A 22,971-nucleotide genomic window follows, 5' to 3' on the forward strand; every position below is an offset into this window, starting at 1 on the left:
TGGAGGACCTGTCCGTCCTGCATTACACAGACAACAAATTGATATGAATAAGTACTGTGTAATGCTTGATTTCACCTGTGTTGGCGCTGCAAGGAAATTGAACACACTGCCAAGTTTCTTGACAGATCCAAACTGATCACTTGTGGACACTTTGTGTTCAGATTACTGTCAAGGGGCATTGTGCAAAGCGGAGAACCCCTTAAAAGTCGGTCAGTCTGGTGACAAGAAAACTAGTAGCAAATTCAGTGAGACATTTCCTGAACGGCAAGGTTGTGGCCTTTGAACGCGAAGGCTGGATTTACATGAGACAAAAGATTTTCCACAGCAATTGCGCAATGTTTCTGCATGGGATACTGATTTTGCTCACATTTCACTTCCTCTACATTGAAAATCTGCAGGGAACATCCAGAACAGAAGGAGTATTCTGCGGTTTTGAAAATCCGCAGCATGCTCTGATTCCCGTGCGGAAAATGTTTAGCAGCATGTGGATGAGATGTGTTCACATCTCATCCACATGGCGGGGACTACAATCCCGTGTGGATTTTCAGCACACAAAATTTGCACCGAAAATCTGCAGCATTTCCGTCCTGTGTAAATCCAGCCTAAGGCCGCATTCACACATGCATCTTTTTTAGGCAAAACAAGCAGTAAATGTAAAACAGAGTAAATGTACTATATATATATATACACACACACTTTCCTTTATACTTTCCCTCCCTTTAGGATCCACTCCTGACTCAACCAAAATCTGCACGTGTGAACTGGGGCTAACGGCTGTGATAATTGGTGGGGTGGTGGAGGATACATATTTTAATTTGACGGTATTCACAATTCCTCTAAAGACCAGACCTGAGGCGATGATTCCTGCATTGTTCACATCCTGCTTATTATTACTATGCGTCAACCAACCTCACCTTAAAATCCAGTCTCCTTTACTTGCTTTGCAGATTTTCTATATAATGTGATTATGAATAGAGTAGCACACAATTATATGATATGTATTAACGTGAAGTGCCGCATTGCGAACACATCGTTACTATTTCACCAGCACAATGTCCGCTGCCAAACACCACACAACATATAATGTAATAAACACCACACAAGTATTCAGAAAATTATAGCAGAAATTCCTAGGGGTAAAACACTGGAAAAAAAATCACATTGTGGCACATATCAATAAAAGCCCATATAATGTCTGTGCTAAGGGCACATGTAGCAGTGCCCACACATGTTGAGCTGTGCACAGATAGGGATTTGGAGGTCTATTCTGCGCTGCCTCAAACATATATTTGCATTTATATATGAGGCATATATATATATAAACACATACACACACACACACACACACACACACACACACACACACACACACACACACATGTTCACCATGAACCCTCACACAATCAAATTCACACAGAAGCAAAACGACAGAGTATACACAATAGAAAATAGCAAAGCTGAGTTTGTGCAGAACCAAACATAAATGACAAATGACAAACTCAACTCTATAAATGCTATACGGAATCTCAAGTAGGTAAAATATATCAACTTTTGCCCTTTTGTTTTAAAAGAAACTTGGCTCTGCTACATCTGTGAATATCTAAACCTGCTGGTTATTATTTTCTTGATACTTGTTAACAGTAACCAAGTCACTTTTACATCTACTACTCCAATAATTCGCCTCTGCTACATCTTGGCATGGACCCCACTGTAGAGTTTTCACATTTTATCGTAACAATTTCCAAATATCAGCTTGTTTAAACACGCAGACTGTGCAGATGTATCACATTTCATCCAGATCGAAACACATTTAGAAGTATTGATTAATCCTCAATAAATATGTAGCAGAGATGAATTTGTAATTTCACTGTGTGGAAGCTGCATTGTTTCATAATGTCATAATCCCCTTAGGTGAGATAATAGAGTAGGTTTACCTGCCGTCCTATGTAAAGCTACAAATAACACATAGTGCTATCACGGTGAGTTGTGCCAAACAACAAACTCAGCTCTACTGTATATGACCAAGCCAGCTCTGCTGCATCTACACTTTTGCATGTATTTAAAAAGCTTTTAGCAATTTATCATTAACAAATTCAATATTAACACTTGTATTATGCTCTGTAAATAAGATCTTGCATGGCGAGCTGATAAGAATTGTCCGCTGTTTATTAAAGCGAGGTTTGCCTTTACCTGGCTGCAGGTGACAAGGTGTCCAGCAAAGTTTCTTTTGCAATCCAAAATCAGATCCTGAGCAAATACTTGTATTCCTTATACGCTGTCAGGTAAATACTGGCCCCATTTCCCTCCTGTACTTGCTTGAAAACTGCTTGCAGCTTATGGGACCTTCTACCGCTGCAACATGTCGACTCTGCTGCCTTGACATGCTCTCCCAACCGTGACATCACAACATCTCCATAGTTACAACAACCCCACCTGGCAAAGTTACTCTTCAATTCTACTGGCTAATGCAAAAACAAAAAAACAAAAAAAAAACTTTTTACATTTTTTTTTTATTTATTTTTTTAGCACATATTCCTTCCTGAGTTGTCAGCGGATCTCTCTCACAGGGCCGGGGTGTGCATTTCCTTAGTGTAGAGGTTTGATGAGTTTTGCAGAGGGCCACTGGTCTTGCAGAGAACAATCGCTTCTCGTAATCTGCCCCTCCCTGTCTGACAATGTCCATATCTCCAGAACAGTGCCCCTATGTTCTGCTGGCAGCTCTGGAGGGTTCTAGAATTCTGCCCCAGCAGGTTTTCCCCTTTTCCTTCCCTTCTAAATAATCTTTGTATTGTATAGTATTATACTTTACTATACTATTTTTATATCATTTTTTTCTTACTTCTTTTCCAACTTTTTAAAGATGTTTTTCCTCTAAAAAAACTTTTTTTTTTCTATATACTTTCTTATTATTTAGCTGCAGGGCGGTGCAAAGAATGTATCCACTCCCACCAGTCTCTGTCCCCTGAGGGTCTTGTAATCCAATACCTTTATATAAGTATTTACACACATAAAGAGAGATTTATCTAGTATCAATAGTGTTGGAAGATGCATGAATTTACATGTCAGGAGAGGCGTCACTTTAAAGGCTGTGTACACCTTTGAAAGGAACATTTTTATACACACACACACACACACACACACACACACACACACACACACACACACACACACACACACACACTTGTTTTTAAACAACTTTTAAATTGACTTTTATTGTTCTGTCAAAGCCGATTCCGTCAGTTCAGCTGAACTGACGGATGCTGCTCAGACAGAACGATACAGCTTCTATGTATACAGGATATAATGACGTTGCATTTTAAAAAGTAAAAACATTTTTTAATAAAAGTCAATTTCAAAGTTGTTTAAAAACATATAAAATAGTGATTTATTGAAAAAGAAAAAAAAAAAGGTTTCAAAGGTTTTAAGTTCCTTGGCCCCAATGCCAAATTTGTAATAGGGCGGCCACCGACCATGTGCTATTTATAATATTGGTGTTCTCTTATGGGGCAGAGGGGCTTTTGCCCCATCAGGTTTCAGGGCCCAAGTGAGACTGTTATTAGTGCACCCCCTTTAGCTACACCCCTGCATGACACACAAAACCTCTGTCTATATAAAAGCAGAGTAATTAGCACAATAATGTTTAGACTAGTACAGTAAAAATCCTATAGACCTGTTGCTGATAATTGCCAGATTAGCAAATATTACGGATTATCACAGTCATAGAAAATATATAAAACTCACATGTAAGGGCTGTTCACATCTGCATTGGAAGCTCTGTTAGGGGCCTCCGTCGCAGATTTGGACAAAAATACTGGAAACAATAGCGCACTATTGTTTCTGGTAAACCCACAGACACTCCGGCAGAAACCCAACGGAACCCATTAAAGTCAATGGGTTGCGTCAGCGGTCGGTGGAGTCCGTCGTGCAACGGAATCGGCGCTTCTGGTATTTCTGTTGTTCTGCTCCTCTGACGAAGAAGAACAATGGAAAGCCGAACGCAGGTGTGAACCCAGTCTAAAGGGGGTTTTACACAGGACGATTATCGGGCAGACGAGCATTCATATAAGGCTCGTTACCGATAATTGCCATGTGTAAACAGGGGAATGATCAGCAGATGAACGAGCAAACGCTCGATCATCTGCTGGTCGTATCGTTTTAAAAAAGTAAAATATTATCGTTGTCGGCAGCACATCTCCCTGTGTAAATAGGAGGACAAACTGCCGACATGATAATAATGGACGGGGACGAGCGATCGGAGTAACGACCGCTCGTCCCCATCAATAGCTCCGCGTGATAGGAGCAAGCGAGCGCCGATCAACGATGTCTTGTTGATCACCGCTCGCTGCACTGGCCGAATGTCGGCCGGTGTAAAAGGGCCGACATTCCTGTAGAGAACCTTCAGATAAAAAAGGCCAAGATGAAATGTTAAAGCAAGATCTGCTCGTATACCTTTTCATTTAGTCAAAACAATTCCCTAAGTGGTTTGGCTTCTGGTTTTGTAAAATCCACATTATATGGCAGTTTTTTTTTGCTGGAATTTAGTGCCAGATTATCAGATTTCCAGGATTATCGGAGACCAGATTAAAGTAATTTTACTGTAGTACAAAGCCTATGAAAGAGGATATGCAAACGAAAAATATATTTATATATTTATATATATACTGTGATCTAGGTTTTTATTTTATTTCTCTTTAATTATGGGAGAATGAGTGAGAAGATTGTTCTACTTGACTGCCTCAGAAAACCCAAAGTGCGAGACCCTCTGGTCTAGTAACGCTGCCGCCTGTGAGCGTGTGGCAGCTAATTGTCCTGCCCCAGGTCATAGGGAGACGAGGCAGGATCTGAGCTAGACTTCCTGCTCCAGTGCTGCAGTCAAAGGTTTTCAATTGTCTTATAATTGTGTTATAAATAGAATGGGATTATGTGTGGAGTGCAATGGAACAAGCTCTCTGAACGATGTTAGGGGGACAATGGCTACTTTACATGTCAAATTTTATTTTGGGCCCTCCATGACATTGTACATGTATTACAGTGATATGTGCATTGTACCTTTAAGCAGTGCTGTTTTCTGCTGTTTTGATCGCCACTAGGTGGCGATCCAACAGTGGTCCGTTTGGTCACTGTGATGACAGCATAGGAGGAGGAGTGCTTAATCCGGCCACTGAAGACATTGGGGGGAATTTATTAAGCACTCTACAAAAGAAAAGTCACTCAATTTTAGTGCCAAAATTGTGAAACTTTTGTATTTTTACTCTGTCTCTGCCCCCCTTTAAAAAAAATGGGTGGGGCTTAGTGGGAGGGGCATTGCCCTCACGTCAAATTTACTATAATTTACAATTGGTGTAAATTATAACAAAAATCGACTCCAGCTCATAGCTGGTTACATTTCACTTTCTGGCGCACGGACAGCCAGAGATGCACCAAATTTATTGTAAATTTGTGGTTACCGGGACACATTTTAGGGCTGTGTTCATTTACTCTAACAGAGTAACGGTGCCTGCATGAGCATGTGTGCGTCACCACGCTGGGGTGGCGACTTGTTATTAAAACCTGCCTAGGCTGTATCCAAATATTGGCGCTGTTCTGAAATAAATAAGGGTATGTTCACACGCTTAACAAAAAACGTCTGAAAATACGGAGCTGTTTTCAAGGGAAAAGAGCCCCTGATTTTCAGACGTTTTTTGAGCAACTCGCGTTTTTCGCTGCGTTTTCGCTGCGTTTTTTTTTACGGCCGTTTTTGGAGCTGTTTTCATTGGAGTCTATGAGAAACGGCTCCAAAAACGTCCTGCACTTCTTTGACGAGGCTGTAATTTTACGTGCCGTCTTTTGACAGCGATGCGTAAAATGACAGCTCGTCTGCACAGAACATCGTAAGACCCATTGAAAGTAATGGGCAGATGTCTGCCGACGTATTGGAGCCGTTTTCTCAGACGTAATTCGAGGCGTAAAACGCCTCCATTACGTCTGAAAATAGGTCGTGTGAACCCAGCCTAAAAGTTCTGCAACTAAGGCCTCGTTCACATCTGTGTTGGAGGCTCCATTAGGGGACCCTGTTGCAGATCCAGCTGAGATTATCAGAGAGACAATAGCGCAGCATGCTGACACCTGAGGAAGCAGAACAACGGACTGTAACAACGCAGGTGTGAACATAGCCTTACTCCAGTCTTCCTGCGACATCCCTGCGGGTCCTCCACCATCTTGCCCCTTCACTTTTCACATGCTGATGAATGACAGCCCCTACAAGTGCAAATCATCCTTTTGTATGCTTACATTTTTCCCTATGGGAAATAACTTGCAACCAAGGAAGCATTTCCCCCTACTGGAAACACTAGAAGTTGTGTCGCAACCGCAATCCTACTCTGATTATTACGTGACTTCATGTTGCTGTAGAGTCCGAGTCTTGATTCTCTGGGTTAGAAAATCCATTTTTATTTAACTTTTTAAGGCATTCTGAGTCCCTCGTTTGTAACCTAGAAAAACTAAACAGAGTGGAGTGCGGCTACAAAGAATGCTTCTACTCTGGATGACCCAGCAGGTCCGTGCATTACACAGACAGCCCTTTAATTTCAATGGCTACCATGTAGTGCTTAATTTCTCCTGTGGTGGCGCTGCATGGAAATTGAATACTTCCTGCCAGATTCTCCTGCAGATTACAAGTGATCACTCGGGGTCCCAGTAGCGGGACACCTTGTGATTATCCTATTTTTGTGGCACCCTTCTAAAATTAAACACCTAAATAAAGGGATTGTCCCAAGTGGACATTCCTTTTTAGAGCTCTACCTCTGAAATTAAAAAAATACTAGTAATTATAAGTCCTAACACTGTCATGCTCAGTGAAGTTGTTAAAATATAATTTCAGCCTTTTTTGGTTAGATATGTTGTTTTGGAAAGAAAACATTCCTGATCAGCAAATCTGTAAATGTTCCCAAACTTTGGTAGAACTTGAGAAATGTTCATTTCTGCTGACGGCGCGGACTTGGAGCATTGCAGTTCAGTACTGCAGGAAGTATTAGGAGGTAACATTATAAATTGTGTACACAATGGAGGAGATTTATCAAAAATGCTGCAAAGAAAAAGTGGAGTAGTTGTCCATAGCAACCAATCACGTAGCTACTTTGATTTTTCAGAGGGCCTCTTAAGAATGAGAGGTCGACAAGGACTCGTTGCTATGGGCTAAGACCTTCATAATGGCCCTATTATTTTTCTTCTTTTTTTCTTTTTTTTTTAAAGAATACGGCCCCTGTGCAAAAAAAAGTAAGTGGCCTTTTAAGAACAAGTTTTTTTGAGCATAAGATGTTTGACAAAGCGCTCTTTTTCGGAAAGCTCTCCAAGAGCGTGCCAACTTCTCCGGTGGATGGTAATCCACCAATAATTATAAACAATGGCAAAAATTAACATCTCTTTACGCCTCATAGACTACACATATGATATGTCCACCCCTGGCCAACAATGTAAAAAGGATGTAGAAAAGCTACAAATGTGTTCACCCCTACCCTCCCGAGATTCTGTCAAGAAATCTAATCCCCCATAACACAAATCCAATACACTATTGCGACATGCCAGCAAAACCCCTGACAAGGTGCAATCCACACCACAACCACCGGGTGGCTACACACAGACACACATAACACCAACAACTTCCGACGCAGTATCGCAAAGTCACGCCTTCCCTTCAAAGCGTCATCTCGTGCAACCCATCCGGTACAGGCCGAGCCAAGAGGAAAGCCAAGGAGAGACACACCTGTAGAGAGGGTTCAGGGGCAGGCACCTAGATTAATAAATGGGAAGGCTGGTTTCTGGAAAAATTGGGCTTGTTCAACTTAGAAAAAAATATTACATAGGCATTATAGTGTGTGTTTGGCATATGAGCTGAGAAAGTTCGGGGTATGCATTGAACGTATAAATAGGGCTCCATTCAGCCGTATTTTTTTGGGTGTCTTTTTAGCATACATCAGGGTGTAGTCAGCTACGGCATTCAGTATAGAGACATCCAGTAAGAATTTTTTTTATACCGGCAGGTATAAAGGTGTCCTTCCACATATCTCAACATATCCCAATTGCCTGATATTAATGTGCAAAAATGGGGCCCATTTATCTAATGTAAGTGAAACTGCACTAGCCCCAAAAAGTCTTCTTTTTCCTTATTCTACATGGACTCACCCAATACATTATATAGAGATGACAGATACATGGGCACCTGTGTGTGGAAAAGGGGATAATCTTTATTATTATTCTACCAACTCTCTAATAAAAGTAACCAATCGGGTCCAAAATGGAGAATAGAAGATATGTAAGGGCACCCAAGGGCCATTGAGCAGTTGTCTGTATAGGGCCCAGATACGTCTTATGGCAGTCCTTTATGTTTTTAGCGACTTCAGTCCAGAATTGGGGGTTTACTAAGACCCCTCAATAGAATTACAGACAGAAAATATCCTCTGAATGGACTTGTGAGATTCCAGATTATTTTTCAGTTCTGTACTGTAATATCGTGTGCTGGATTATTGTAATTTTGTGAAAGAACTATCATAAAATACATAGTTACCTAGTTCGTATAATTGAAAAAAAGACACGTGTCAATCAAGTTCAACCAAGGGATGTGAGAAGACGTGGAAGAAGGAAAGGGCAATGGGTAAAATTTAGAACTTTGTTTTACCCCTTTCAGAGGTCCATAAGGCATGAAAAAGGTTTCCTCCCGATCCCGAGTGGCGATCAGACCGGATCAACATTCTAGGGTTCTATGAAATCTTGCTTGAATGTTGATCCATGATATGCATATTGTGTAATAACACGTTTTGTCAAGTTACAAAGTGCAATTCTGTCATTCCTGGAACCATAAGCGCTTCAATGTGTTTTTTTAATAATTGACTTCTATGACACTTCAATCCGACATGTCATATAAATCACATTAGTGCGAGTCTTTTAATCAGTGGGTAATGAAAAGTTATATAACTTCTAATATATAGTAGTTTAAACCCTTGACCATTTTCAAAATCTCTGCTTCCTGTTAGTGAATAGGAATATTCTTTTTTCATTTCAGACCCTGAAAACGGGTTTACTTAAATGGTGGTGAGCTGCAAAACCAGACACAGTCAACTGTTTCTAGAAAAAAACAACTTTTTTCCTGGTCTCAGACAACCCCTTTAATTAGAAGCATCAATACTAATTAATTTTCTCCAATTCAGAATTTATAACATTATTTATAACATAATTTTTTCAAAATGTAAAATTGGGACCACTAAAGATTTAAGCGACTAAAGATTTATCAAATCTATAAGGTGACTCATAATTCATCTTCCAGCCCTGACACAGAGAAAACACTACTGAGCAAACCTACAGAGAATTCCATGTTAGGTTAATAATTAACACGCTATTTCCGATTGGCTATAGTGCGGCATGTGTTGTGTGCTTTTTATATTTAGTTTGACCTCTGTATACAATTACAGGACAAGTCCCATCAGCTTTCCGTATGTGGACAGACTGAATCATTGCTTTAGGCCTCTATTCTTCATCTGTTTGTGGTGCATAAAAAAAACGCACCAACAAAAACCCATAATTCTGGATTCTCACACATCATTAAGGCCTCATGCACACTTCTGTTGGCCGTTGCACGGCCGATAATGACGGATCCGTGAAACACGGCCGCACACGGATGGCTTCCGTGTGCAGTCCGTTGTTTCAATGGACCAAAGGGCCAAGACGGTTCCGTCAAAAACGGACAGGAGCTTAACCTTTGGGGCCCATTATTTTGTCAGAGCTGGACCCTCTGGAGGATCCTCTAGTATTCCGGTGGGCCAGTCTGACCCAACAGTTTTTGGGGATTTTTGGATGCATTTTGCAATGAAGTTTTTCAGCTAAACCCAGGAGTGGATCTTTCCTTAAGGGTACGAACACACACAGTGTGTTCAGGGTGGATATGCCGTGTGAAGCAGCACAGCGTATCCGGGAATGGCATCCGAAAAATCGCACTACATTGAGGTGCGTTTTTCCTGTTAAGGAAATTTAAAAAAAAAAAACTTTCAAACTTACCCCCTCCCTCTTCTCTGCGCATAGTCTGGCCTCCTGGGATGATGTTGCAGGCCATGTGACCTCTGCAGCCTGTGATTGGCTGCAGCAGTCACATGGGATGAAACGTCATCCCAAGAGGCCGGACTGGAGAAGAAGCAGGGAACTCTGGGTAAGTCTAACTTTTTTTTTCTTACTTGCGATTTTTGCAGCGGAATCGCTGTGATTCCGCCAAAAATTTCACAACTCACACCTCTTCGTTGCGGGTTTAAGCATTCCATTGAATTCAATGGGGAAAACTCGCAACAGAAGAGCTGCAATTCCACAGCATTAATTGACATGCTGCGGTTGAGGAAACCGCACCGCAGGTTAATTTATATGTGGTTTTTTCTGCGGATCTTTTCCACTGTGTGGGGACGAGATATGTTTAAATCTCACCCACACTGCTGCTACTGTAATGCGCTGCGGATTTTCCGCAATGAATTCATTGCGGAAAATCCGCAGTGTTTACGCTGTGTGTGTCCATACTCTCATACATTTCCTTCCTTTTGGATTTGGATCCACTCCAATGCTTTGCATAAAAACACTAAAACTGTATGTTAGAAGGCAAGCAAAACTTTCTCACAGTTTTTGTTACAATTGAGGTATATTGGTGGAAATTCCCTAAAAAATACCACATCTAGAGCATTTCGAAAAAAAAACATCATGAGAGTCAAAAATGGCAAAAAAAAACTAAAACAAAACACCACATTTAAAAACACATTGATGGAGATTTATCATAACTAATGTAAGGAAAAATGGAGCAGTTGCACATAGCAACTAAACAGATATTCATTTTTCATCGACTCTTTGGAAAACACAAGCAGTAACCTGACCACAGTGGTTTTAACAGCCAAAACATGGGAAAAAAACAAAACACTAGAGACGCCTGCCCCAGGTCTGGCCTGGCATCAGCTGTCAGACAGTTATAAGGAGTAGAAGATGTCTTTAGAGATTAAGCCCTAATTCGCTGCATTTCTGGCCTCAACCAGAACCAGAAGACTGTCGAAAGTGAAAAAAAAAGTTATATAATTATGGTGCACCCACATGCGACATTGCCTACTCCATAACTACTCTAAAGTACTACATGTGTCCAATTTTTTTTATTTTTTTACATCTGCACCCTCAAGTTACAGGACTGGAACGGACTGAAGGTTCCAAAATCTTTATGCATCAAAGTCCACAAATTACGCTACGGGCTTTCTGGAATCAGTTATAGTCAGTTAGAACTTTTTTCTTGCAGCTGACTGTAATGGTTTGTTATTGCATGGGGACAAGTGGCCATCACCTCCCAGCAGCCCCATATGCCACCAACAAGGCTGCAGACAAAGCATTTCATGTTGGCTGAGTATTATGTAAATCAAATGTAATAACTTTGTATAATAAAAAGTCCTGCAATGTTCGAAAATACTTTGTGTTCATTTTGCCAACATTTTTAAGATCTCTGTTAGCTGACTGTTAGTGGAAACATTCTTGGTTACATCCAGCGGAAAACTCATACAAATCTAATACTACACAGCTGAATATCTACTACAATCTAGGCCAGTGGTTCCCAACCTGGGTGCCGTGAGAACCCTCCAAGGGTGCCGCGACACTCCTCTGAACCACTGTGGCCGTGCTTTGACTCCTCCTCACAGCGCAAAGTGCATGTGAGGAGGAGATTTTTTGCAGCTTCCTTGTAGATAGCACCCCCACCTATGTAGATGTCACCCCCTATCCCCCCTCCCTGTACATAGCGCCACTGGAGCTCCCTGATGGAGCGGAATCCCCCTGTGGCCGGGAATTCCACTCCTGGACGGAGCGCTTGATGTCTGTAACCATATATGGACAGTGATATCAGGGGCAACTCCTGAAGCGAAATCCCTGTTCACAGCGTTGCCGGCGCGGTGGCCGGTGATTCGGCTACAGGTGAAGCTCCTGACGTTACTATCCATAAATGGACAGAGGTGTCAGGTCAGGGGCTTCTACTGGAGCCGAATTACTGGCCACCGCGCCGGCAGCACTGTGAATGGGGATTCCGCTTCAGGAGTTGCCCCTGATGTCACTGTCCATATATGGACAGAGACATCAAGCGCACCGTCCAGGAGCGGAATCCCCGGCCACAGGGGGATTCCGCTCCTTCAGGGTGCTACAGTGGCGCTATGTATAGGAAGGGGGGGGGGGGGGGTGAGGGTGCCATCTACAGAGGTGGGGGTGCTATCTACAATGGGGCTGTGTGGAACTACCTACAAGTGGGCTGTGTGGCACTACCTACAAGGGGGCTGTGTGGCACTACCTACAAGGGGGCTGTGTGGCACTACCTACAAGGGGGCTGTGTGGCACTACCTACAAGGGGGCTGTGTGGCACTACCTACAAGGGGGCTGTGTGGCACTACCTACAAGGGGGCTGTGTGGCACTACCTACAAGGGGGCTGTGTGGCATTACCTACAAGGGGGCGGTGTGGCACTACCTACAAGGGGTCGGTGTGGCACTACCTACAAGTGGGCGGTGTGGCACTACCTACAAGTGGGCGGTGTGGCACTACCTACAAGAGGGCAGTGTGTGGCACTACCTACAAGGGGGCTGTGTGTGGCACTACCTACAAGGGGCTGTGTGTGGCACAACCTACAAGGGGGCTATGTGTGGCACTACATACAAGGGTGCTGTGTGTAGCATTACCTACAAGGGGGCTGTGTGTGGCACTACCTACAAGGGGGCTGTGTGTGGCACTACCTACAAGGGGGCTGTGTGTGGCACTACCTACAAGGGGGCTGTGTGTGGCACTACCTCCAAGGGGGCTGTGTGTGGCACTACCTCCAAGGGGGCTGTGTGTGGCACTACCTCCAAGGGGGCTGTGTGGAACTACCTAAAAGGGGGCTGTGTGGCACTACCTACAAGGGAGCTGTGTGGCACTACCTACAAGGGGGCTGTGTGGCACTACCTACAAGGGGGCGGTGTGGCACTACCTACAAGGGGGCGGTGTGGTACTACCTACAAGTGGGCGGTGTGGCACTACCTACAAGTGGGCGGTGTGGCACTACCTACCAGGGGGCGGTGTGGCACTACCTACAAGGGGGCAGTGTGTGGTACTACCTTCAAGGGGGCTGTGTGTGGCACTACCTACAATGGGGCTGTGTGTGGCACTACCTACAAGGGGGCTGTGCGTGGCATTACCTACAAGGGGGCTGTGTGTGGCACTACCTACAAGGGGGCTGTGTGTGGCACTACCTACAAGGGGGCTGTGTGTGGCACTACCTACAAGGGGGCTGTGTTTGGCACTACCTACAAGGGGGCTGTGTGTGGCACTACCTCCAAGTGGGCTACTGTGTGGCACTACCTAGATGAGGGCTGTGTGGCACTACCTACAAGGGGGCTGGATGTGGCACTACCTACAGGGGGCATCTGAGATGTGGGCTGATGGTCATTTTACTGTGAGTGGGGGGCTGATGGCCATTTTACTGTGAGTGGGTTGATGGTCTTCAAGTGGTTTACACCTTTGATCTCCAATTAAAATTAATTGGAGGCAGAAAATAACCTGCGGCACCCGTTTGGAGTACTTTTTTGCCTGCGTCTTATGCGTTAGCTTTAACGGTTTAAAAAAACGCAGGCAAAAATAGCGCAAAAAAGAATAATCAAATAGCGCTGTCAATTAAAAATCTGCCTCAAATTTTTTTCTGCCTTACAAAAAACGCTGTGTGAACATACCCTAAGAGTGTAGTGCTTGTTTTTAGCCATTTTCTGTCTTTCTCGAAACAATTTTTGGTAGGGGTACCCTGAGGAAATTTTTTTTTCAAGTGGTGCCTCGAGTTCGAAAAGGTTGGGAAACTCTGATCTAGGCAATCCTCTGTGAGCCAAACACAGCTTCAATAACAGCACAAATCACTTTCCTGACCTGATAATTTGCTACAATGTATCAGTGATGGTAAAATATATCAGCTCGGAGTCCAGGTTTTTTTTACCTCAAAGGTTATTGACTAGATATACACTGGGGCCCATTTACTAAACTTTCTAAGATTTAGACAGCATAAACGTAGACACGGCAGTCTGAAGATGCGCCAAATTTATGTGGCACAGACTGTATGATAAATTGGGCAACTCTTGGTAGACACTTTTTTCTTTCTTATACCAACTCTTGGTTGACTTTGTTCTCATTTGGCGCACTTTGGTGCAGTTTTGCACATTTAAGACACACCCCTTACTAGCTAAACCACACCCCTTTTCTTGTCTCTTATGGTTTTTTACGTGAAATACGCTAAATTGTGCCACATTTTCTAGATTTAAACTGGAATGGACTCACAGAGCAAGCAGAGATCTCAAAGATGCTAAGGAATTGAAACACATAGTATATTAGAAAGTTTCTGAACTTTAGATCGCACAATGGTTAAACTTTATTTAGACGTAACGGTCAGTTACTAAAGAGGGTTTATCTGACCAATAAGCAAGGATGGGCAGAACTAGACGGACAGCAATAAATAAAACATCCAAAGCAATTTCGATATAAATTCAGAAAACTATTATTAACAAAGCATCACATTTCTGTATTTGTTCATTACAAACAAAACTCTATAAAAAGCAGATTATAAAAGCACACTCAATTCTTCTTCACAAATATTAATATCATTATATTCCCAGCTGGCTTGGCTGTTTAGCATATCATGTCCTGACTAACTAGAATGCATCTCTTGTCTTGTAAAAACTAAGCAACTGGATGTTCTGATGTAGCAGAGCTGTAAAAGCTGCAGATAACAGTGGTAGATACAATTGCTTATCATATATGTATCAAATCAACTACCATTTAATCTGTATATTGTTACGTATGTGCTCAGGGATACATTATGGTGGCACTTAATGCAGGAGATTTTGCCATCGTGGATGCTGGTCGGCTGCTGTGATATGGATCCAATGAACTCATCAGTTTACTGTTACGATTAGCAGAAGGACCGCTGCTAATCAATGATTCTGTTATCTCTATGTTTGGGCGTTGCTAGGCAATGTCTTTGGTCATCATTTAGCTTTGCCTGGTTAATTATGGCGGAGTACATTTCTTGGGCATATATATACTTCAGGCATGGATCACTGGTACTGGTTATACTGTTTCTGGCATGTGCTAAACTCTTTCCAGATTCTAGTTGGTGATTATGTAGTTGTTATTGTCTGTGTGTTTGTTTGTACTGTGAGACCTGATGGTCATCTGAGAGATCTAGTTTTTTTATTGTGGTTTTATGTGTATCCTGGGATCAGTAGTTCCACTTGTGTTGTTGCCTTTCCTGTGCGTTTGATCTTCTGCCAAGCTGTTGTCTTACCCTGCTGTGGGATAGTAATCAGATAGGGTCAGTGAGTGCTGTTAATTCTTGTCCACTGTCTATTTGTCTGTTAACTGCTATTCATCTTCTCTCCATTCCATTTATGCATCATCATCTTCTATTACCTACAGTGTTTGGTTCCGCTTATCCATTGGTGAGTTACTTGTACCTATTATTTTCTGTCTGTGTTGATGTGTGCTTCACCTATGTGATAGCAATTGTTGGTGTTGCGGTCTTGAGCCCCACCAGCGGCGTAACATTTACGGTTGTCATGTAATGCTAAAACCATGTGCTGTGTCACAGTGTGCCAACCTCTAAATGTGTAGTGGGCATTCTAACCAGTGATTCCCTTAAAAGGTTTGTCCTTGGGCCAGACATCATAAGTCCTATTACAGAATCAGAGATAAGAGTGAAGGGGCTGTTCCCCTTTTTAGTACCCCCTTTATTAGCCAGAGTATAGAGTCACTGCACAGAAGTACCACAGAATTGCTACTGGTAAGTTTTCTAGAAATTTAAATTTTTCTAGCTCAGAATCATTTTGTCATATTTAATTTTTTTTTTTATAGAAATGCATAGCTCCTGCTTTCATTTCACTCATTTCCATCTTCTATATTAGCTAAAGCATAACAGAGCCAACACATGGAGCATCATTTGCTCTCGAGCAACAATCCAGGTCATACACCACACAGTTCGCCTACTGATTTGAATGGAGCTACTGTATACTCTGGCACTCTTTCCTTTTTTTTTTTTCTTGAACAAAATTTGCATAAATCAATAGTACAAGTGAATGTAAGAAACTTTGTAATATATCTTTTATGAGAAAATTGTCTCTCTTTCTCCACATACAAGCCACTTCTTCTCCTCCTTCTGCTGACTGCACTGATCAGTCACTCTCACTTCACTGCTAAAATGTGTCTTGAGAGGCCAGACAGATTATCGACTCACTGAAAGATCAGGCTACAGCTGCTGTCCATAGAAGTCTATGGAGATGGAGCTGCTGGCGATAGACAAAGGCAGAGAGACATATAGAGACGCTGCTGCAGCTTCTAGTAAGTATTACATCACACCCAAGTACTGGATTCACAGCTACACTGCTCATTACTGCTGTATAATGTCATTCACACGGAGGGGAAAACGATTGAAAAATGCCATGCATATGTCAAATAATAGCTAGAAAAAGTGGTATTCCTCATGTACACACACATGACAGCTGATTCTAAAAAGTCATCTGAAACGACAGGTACGCTTTAAGGACCTTCTAATGCAAATGGGGTTCCCCAAAGTGGACAACCTCTTAAAATCCCAGTCAAAGTCAAATAATACAATGTAAAGTAGCTTGGATGTATTGGGCCCTGCAGCAAAGGCAATGTCTGTGAGGTCCACCTAATGATACATACCACCATAGTTAATGCTGATATCTTGTACAACATACCTCCCAACACTTGCTTCCCTATTCGGAGGACACTTTAAGGCCCTACTCCAAATTGCTTGGGAACGGCAACAAATCAACCATGGCAACGCTTACTTTTAAATGCTAATCTACATAAGCCACTTTGCGACCTGCTTGCGTAAAAATCCCGCGAGAAACGGGACGGTCAGGAGGTATGTGTACAATACATTGTAACATATATTAATCTGTATATTGAGATAGATCTATGCGCATTTAGAAGTAGCCATTCTACCACCTGCTTATAATCCTTTTTCCGAAGGAGTTTATGGATCTCCACCATATTACGGCCCAGACATAACATATTTGTACCCATCTAAACATAATAAATGCCTACTGGAATTGTCCGAAGAGCAGCCTGAAACATTATACAGACATTAATTTGTTATGATAAGTACATATCATGGTATAACTTCTACAGCGATTAGAAATATATTTATTCTTGCAACTCTTTTTTGCTGTAGGCTTAGTATCCCAGCCTTTGTGTGATACAACCTTTGTAGTCTGTAGAGCACAATTGCAAGGGCAAATGCGTGTTGACTGTTGCTCTCACTTTCTACAGTGAAGAACACAACAGCAAGGACGCCACTTCATGAGATTCTCTATAAAATGACTTTTTTTTTAATTCTATGTTCAGAATCAACAAAGCCTAGTATTCAGCCATTTATATATAATATGTATTTATCACTGGCAACAGGATGGATGGATGCCGTCACAGAAATCATGAAAACATCATTGTGAAGCCTGAAGACTCAAACAGAAGACAAGACGTTCTGAAGGAACATTCTTCAAAAAGTCACAAGGAGCTAAAAGGCCAATTTACTGTACATGTCAATAAGAAATGATGTTAGCGGAGCAGCACTGTAGTCTACTATCCTGCAGCATGGCATACCTGATCTCTCAGACGTTCCTGGTGACCCATTATTGCAGTTGCATGATGAGGGTATTTGTATTTGAGGTGCTCCAAAAAGGCCTCCCTCTTTCTGTCCATGTCTGACGTCTGCATTCCCAATATTTCTTTAGAACTCCGCGGCCCACCTACTGTGTGTCTCCTGGGAATATTCCGCCCGGTTTTGGATGGGTTATGACTGTTTCCATTGGATAGATTCTCTTTTGACTGGTTGCATTCTGTATCATCTAATGAGCCTCCAAATGTTTTGTTTTTTGTCTGACCTGAAAAATATATAAAAGAAAATAACATGAACTAGAACGTTACAATATTATATACAAAACATACCAACAGAGGAAACTACCCAGATTCTAATGTACAAACTATAATAGGGACCCCAACTCTCTTGTTCCATTCATAGTACTGGTGTCCTCTTACGTGGCAGAAAGACCATAGAGCACCCTGAGGCACCAGTGCCCGGGTGAGACTGCATACCCTACCTCTCCATAGTTAAAGACCCTTTTACACCAGCCAACACTCGGGCCGATGCAGCGAGCGCCGATCAATGAGACATCATTGATAGGCGCTCGCTTGCTCATGTCACACGGAGCTATGGATGGGGACGAGTGGTCGTTCCTCTGATCGCTCGTCCACATATATTATTATCATGTCGGCAGTGCGTCTCGCTGTTTACACCGGGAGATGTGCTGCCGACAACGATAATCTTTTACGTTTTTAAAACGATACGACCAGCAGATGATCAAGCGTTTACTCGTATATCTGCTGATCGTTCCCCTGTTTACACAGGGCAATTATCGGCAACGAGCCTTATATGAACGCTCGTCTGCCCGATAATCGTCATGTGTAAAACCCCCTTTAGACCCCTGCCTATCAAGTCTTTAAATAATAAGTCCTAGATGTAACCCTTGAGGTTGTACCTTTTGCTATAGTGTGCAAATGTTTGTTGTAGACCCAAGTACTTGAGATGGGTTCACATACACACACATACAGTATAAAACAAGAATCTAGCATGGTACATTATAACGTTTTTAGAAACAAACCATCTGGTTGGTGTCACATTGGGGTGAATTTTGTCTGAAAAATTCCTGGTCCCCATTGCACATGGTGATTAAGCGAATAGTAGGGAAGGTTTTTAAAAATATCTAGTTTTGAATCAATTTGTCACCTAGGCTTCACAGACATGCATAGTCCCTGCTCTATAGATACAATAAGGAGCACATTAATTAAATATTACAATACCTCCCACGACTAGATATATACATGTCACATTTCTCCCACCATAAAGCAGAAAGAGCTTTCCAAACCTGAGCTAATTCTCTTCTTGTATTTTTCCTTAAAGCTCAAAAATTTTGCATCAATAACACCATATTTTGAACAGTACCCGACCAGCAGACACATAGTTAATAGAAATGTGTCTCTCATAACAAAATGACCTGGACAGCACTGGTTGAGAATGTCAACAATAGGTATTTTTTTTTCCCTATAAAATGATGTTATGTGACCTTAAGGGAAAACACGGGGAAGTATTTATCCATCACAGACACATTCCATATCGTTTCCAAATCACAAGTAAAGTTGCTGGAACTAAAACAGAAGTGCAGAGAAGAAGCGAGTCCCCCAGCTCCAAATATATCCCAGGCTGGAGGCCCTCCAAGAGTCTATAAATTCACCACTAATTCTTTCTACTTCACTCTTTGTTTGCAGTGGCTTAGTTCAATGCATTACCACATTTACCAATGTAGCAGAGCTGAATTTTCCTGTGTAATAATATAAAGTCAATATAAGTCCTACAGCTTTCTTCTTTAATGACGTGGTTAAAAATATCTAGTTGGGCCTTATCTTACTGATATCGGTGACTGGGAAAGCTGAAGACAACCAAAATCACCATCCCTTTGGCTCCCACTAGTGTTCTCACCCAGACCTCCTAAGGTCCTGAATGACAAATCTGCCTAGATGTGCGGCTGTATAGTGGAGAATGTACAAATTTGGAGACTATAGAACGCAGACATTAATATGTTGTCTTTACTTGTATATACAGAGTATATCAAGTGCTGAACATTGTATCTAGAATACAAACCAAGGTAGTGGCACTGTAGTTATACATAAATACATTGTAAGAGGGGCAACGTATAGATAGATAGATAGATAGATAGATAGATAGATAGATAGATAGATAGATAGATAGATAGATAGATAGATAGATAGATAGATAGATAGATAGATAGATAGATAGATAGATATGAGGGACATAGATAGATAGATAGATAGATAGATAGATAGATAGATAGATAGATAGATAGATAGATAGATAGATAGATAGATAGATAGATAGATAGATATGAGGGACATAGATAGATAGATAGATAGATAGATAGATAGATAGATAGATAGATAGATAGATAGATAGATAGATAGATAGATAGATAGATAGATAGCAGAGTTATAGCTAGGTTTTCTTTTACCCGGGGAAGATATGCTTTTCGCAGCCCTAGCCCTGTATCTAAATACACTGGCCAAGGCAGAGTGACTTTTTGGTACCCCCCTCAGACACCCAGCTCCTGAGGCACATATCCGCCAGCCTTTTTAGCTACGTCCATGGATAATAGATGAATAGAAAGAATAAAATACAGCAAATGTCATCAGAAGAGATAAATATTTTCTGTTTTAAAACAGTTACATTAATGTATTATTTACATTTATCCATAATAATTATATGACTAAGATTATTAGCTGCCACACTGTAATTTCAGCTCAGTCTGTACATTTGCAGTTCATACCCTCTACGTCACATATGCCACTGCACATTATGTGCCAATATCCTGTACCGCCACAGAGTGTCCTCCCTGCATTTCCTCTCCAGCACCAGTGACTATTGACAAACCACAGTAATGACCTCCAGGCTCATCTTCACCCAAAGCATCAAGGTCACATGTTTTCCTAGTGCTGAACAGCATGAGAACTCCCTGAGGTTGTACAGTAGATCTCTGGTGAATTATACCAAAAAATCACGGGGACTACAAAACAAAGGCGACTCATTCAAATGAGCTGCGAATAACATTCATAAATACATTTCAGGAGATTATCTGAATATTTGGGATTAACTGGTGATTCTCAGAATAAACATTTTTCTAAACAAAGTAAACATTCTGTCAGACATTTCATTGATAGACACTATTGTGACTTGAAATGGCTGCAAACATAGAAAAATCGTTTTTACAGTCAGCAATCTATCATTTCTTAAAAATCTTATCAGAGCTTTGTTTTTTTGATACAGATCTACATGATAGAATTAAATGATAAAATACTGTCTGCTTCCAATCACCATTAGGGGGAGCTTAGGAGCTTACTGCATACAGTCTGTAGTAATCTCCCCCTAGTGGCAGCAGCAAGAAGACAGAATTCTATCATTCAACTCTATGTCTATGTAGGGGTTTTGGAGATCGGTTATAAAGATATCTATCTATCTATCTATCTATCTATCTATCTATCTATCTATCTATCTATCTATCTATCTATCTATCTATCTATCTATCTATCTATCTATCTATCTATCTATCTATCTATCTATCTATCTATCTATCTATCTATCTATCTATCTCAAAACAAATTGATCCTCCACAGAACTTGAAATGCATAAATTTCTTTAATGTATCCTATGGGCAAGTAAACACATGTTAAACATTAGACGATACAATGTCTAATGCTTAACATGTATCTATTTGCTCATAGAATACATTAAAGAAATTGCTGCATTTCAAGTTCTGTGGAGGATCAATTTGTTTTGCCTTATATACTGGTCAAATCGGACCCGTCCATCTAGCCTTGACATGCACTGGCATTCATTACCTAACAAGTGTGCTGTCCACACTCTACTAGTGTTTTATATATATTATTTAGCAGATAATTTTTTTAAATATATATATATATATAATATCATTACCGAATTTTGGATAACGTGAAATTAAAAGGTGGACATTCACTTTAACATCTGCCAGGGTGCGTTTAAAGATGCTTGTAACCAGGAAAGGCCCCTTTACAAATGCAACCATATCACTGTAACCAATGTGGAGTTAAACGTGGCACAAGGTGTGGGCCTCTGGCAGTGCTGTTGGGGTGCTACCTACGTCGGGAGACTCGGGACGATACCGACAGTAGAGTAAAAGGAAATCACAATTGAGGGAGAGATTAGTTCAATACTCAACGCATCTTTATCCTTGTTCCACTTGCCCTGTAGAGGCGCCGGGTGAATGAGCAGGCTGTAGTGCGGCCGTACACTATCACCAGTAGTGTTGGCTGTCAGGTAGTTTGCAGGTCTCTACATTGCTACAGTCTGCTAGGCATTATCAGATGCGGTGTACTACACTATTTGAATTAGAGATCTAGGGTTGTGCATACTGCCTTGTGTCCTTGTTTGCCGTTTCTTGCCACCCCATACATATATGTGGCGAGTCATCAAATATAGCAGGACTCTTATAGAATATCATCATCTCCTTGGCTTTTCCAAAGAAAGCGGATCCACAGAACACCATTGTATCTATATGTATCTATAGAATATATATATATATATATATATATATATATAAAATAACTCCCTCTTTATTCCCATTTGTTCATACGTTACGCTCCTTGCTATTCATACAGGATTGCACGTTCAATATGGGATGTAACAAATGGGATTTGAAATCAATACACTAAGATTTATACATAATTCTTATTAGGTACTAAATACACCACGGGGACGCTGCGCTATAAGTCTCTTTCCCGTTACGCCTGCCGGTATGTCTACATTGGTGAAACATGCCAACGTGCTGCTGCTAGAAGGCCATTGTCCATGGATTCAGTCCACCCAGATCACTGAATCTATGTGGGTGCACAAGTCGGAGAGTCCTGTAGTTGCTAAGTATGGGAATTGAGCAGTAGTATGGGCTATGGAGGTGACAATAAGGGCCAATAATTATGAATCTACATGGTGGAGTTAGAGCTGATGTGGTATAGAGTAGTGGTGCTGTATATCTGTATATCATAAACCAAAACACAACAGCAAACAATGGGGCAGGTTGATAATAATTGGCACAGACAGGTTTGTGTTGTTTTTTTTTTTTCGTTTTTTTTTTCGTCTAACAGTGCTCACATGTACAATAAATCTATATAGCATTTGGCCACCAATTTTTGCATGTTTTCTCCATAGTTGACAGTTTTTAGTTAGTGGTGTGGCTTTATTTACATCATATTGTAAAGTTTATAGAACCATGTCTATTTAAAGGAACACGCCAGGTAAAACAGATACACT

The 22,971-nt window shown here is 41.4% G+C and overlaps 1 protein-coding gene across 8 annotated transcripts in view; it reads right to left on the reverse strand.

The window, feature by feature from the left end:
- The window catches only part of KIAA1217 (KIAA1217 ortholog), a 534,607-nt gene that overhangs the window by 249,832 nt on the left and 261,804 nt on the right, over nt 1-22,971 (reverse strand). For 7 of the 8 annotated variants that reach the window (XM_075827545.1, XM_075827547.1, XM_075827544.1 and 4 more), the window contains exon 2: nt 17,664-17,944. In XM_075827545.1, coding sequence (XP_075683660.1) covers nt 17,664-17,944 — 281 coding nt within the window. Of the gene's footprint in view, nt 1-2,190; nt 2,263-17,663; nt 17,945-22,971 lie in introns of those variants that run through there. The other variant, XM_075827552.1, reaches the window with a different exon arrangement.

This window comes from Rhinoderma darwinii, chromosome 5, assembly GCF_050947455.1.
Source record: "Rhinoderma darwinii isolate aRhiDar2 chromosome 5, aRhiDar2.hap1, whole genome shotgun sequence".
Classification (NCBI taxonomy): Eukaryota; Metazoa; Chordata; class Amphibia; order Anura; family Rhinodermatidae; genus Rhinoderma; species Rhinoderma darwinii.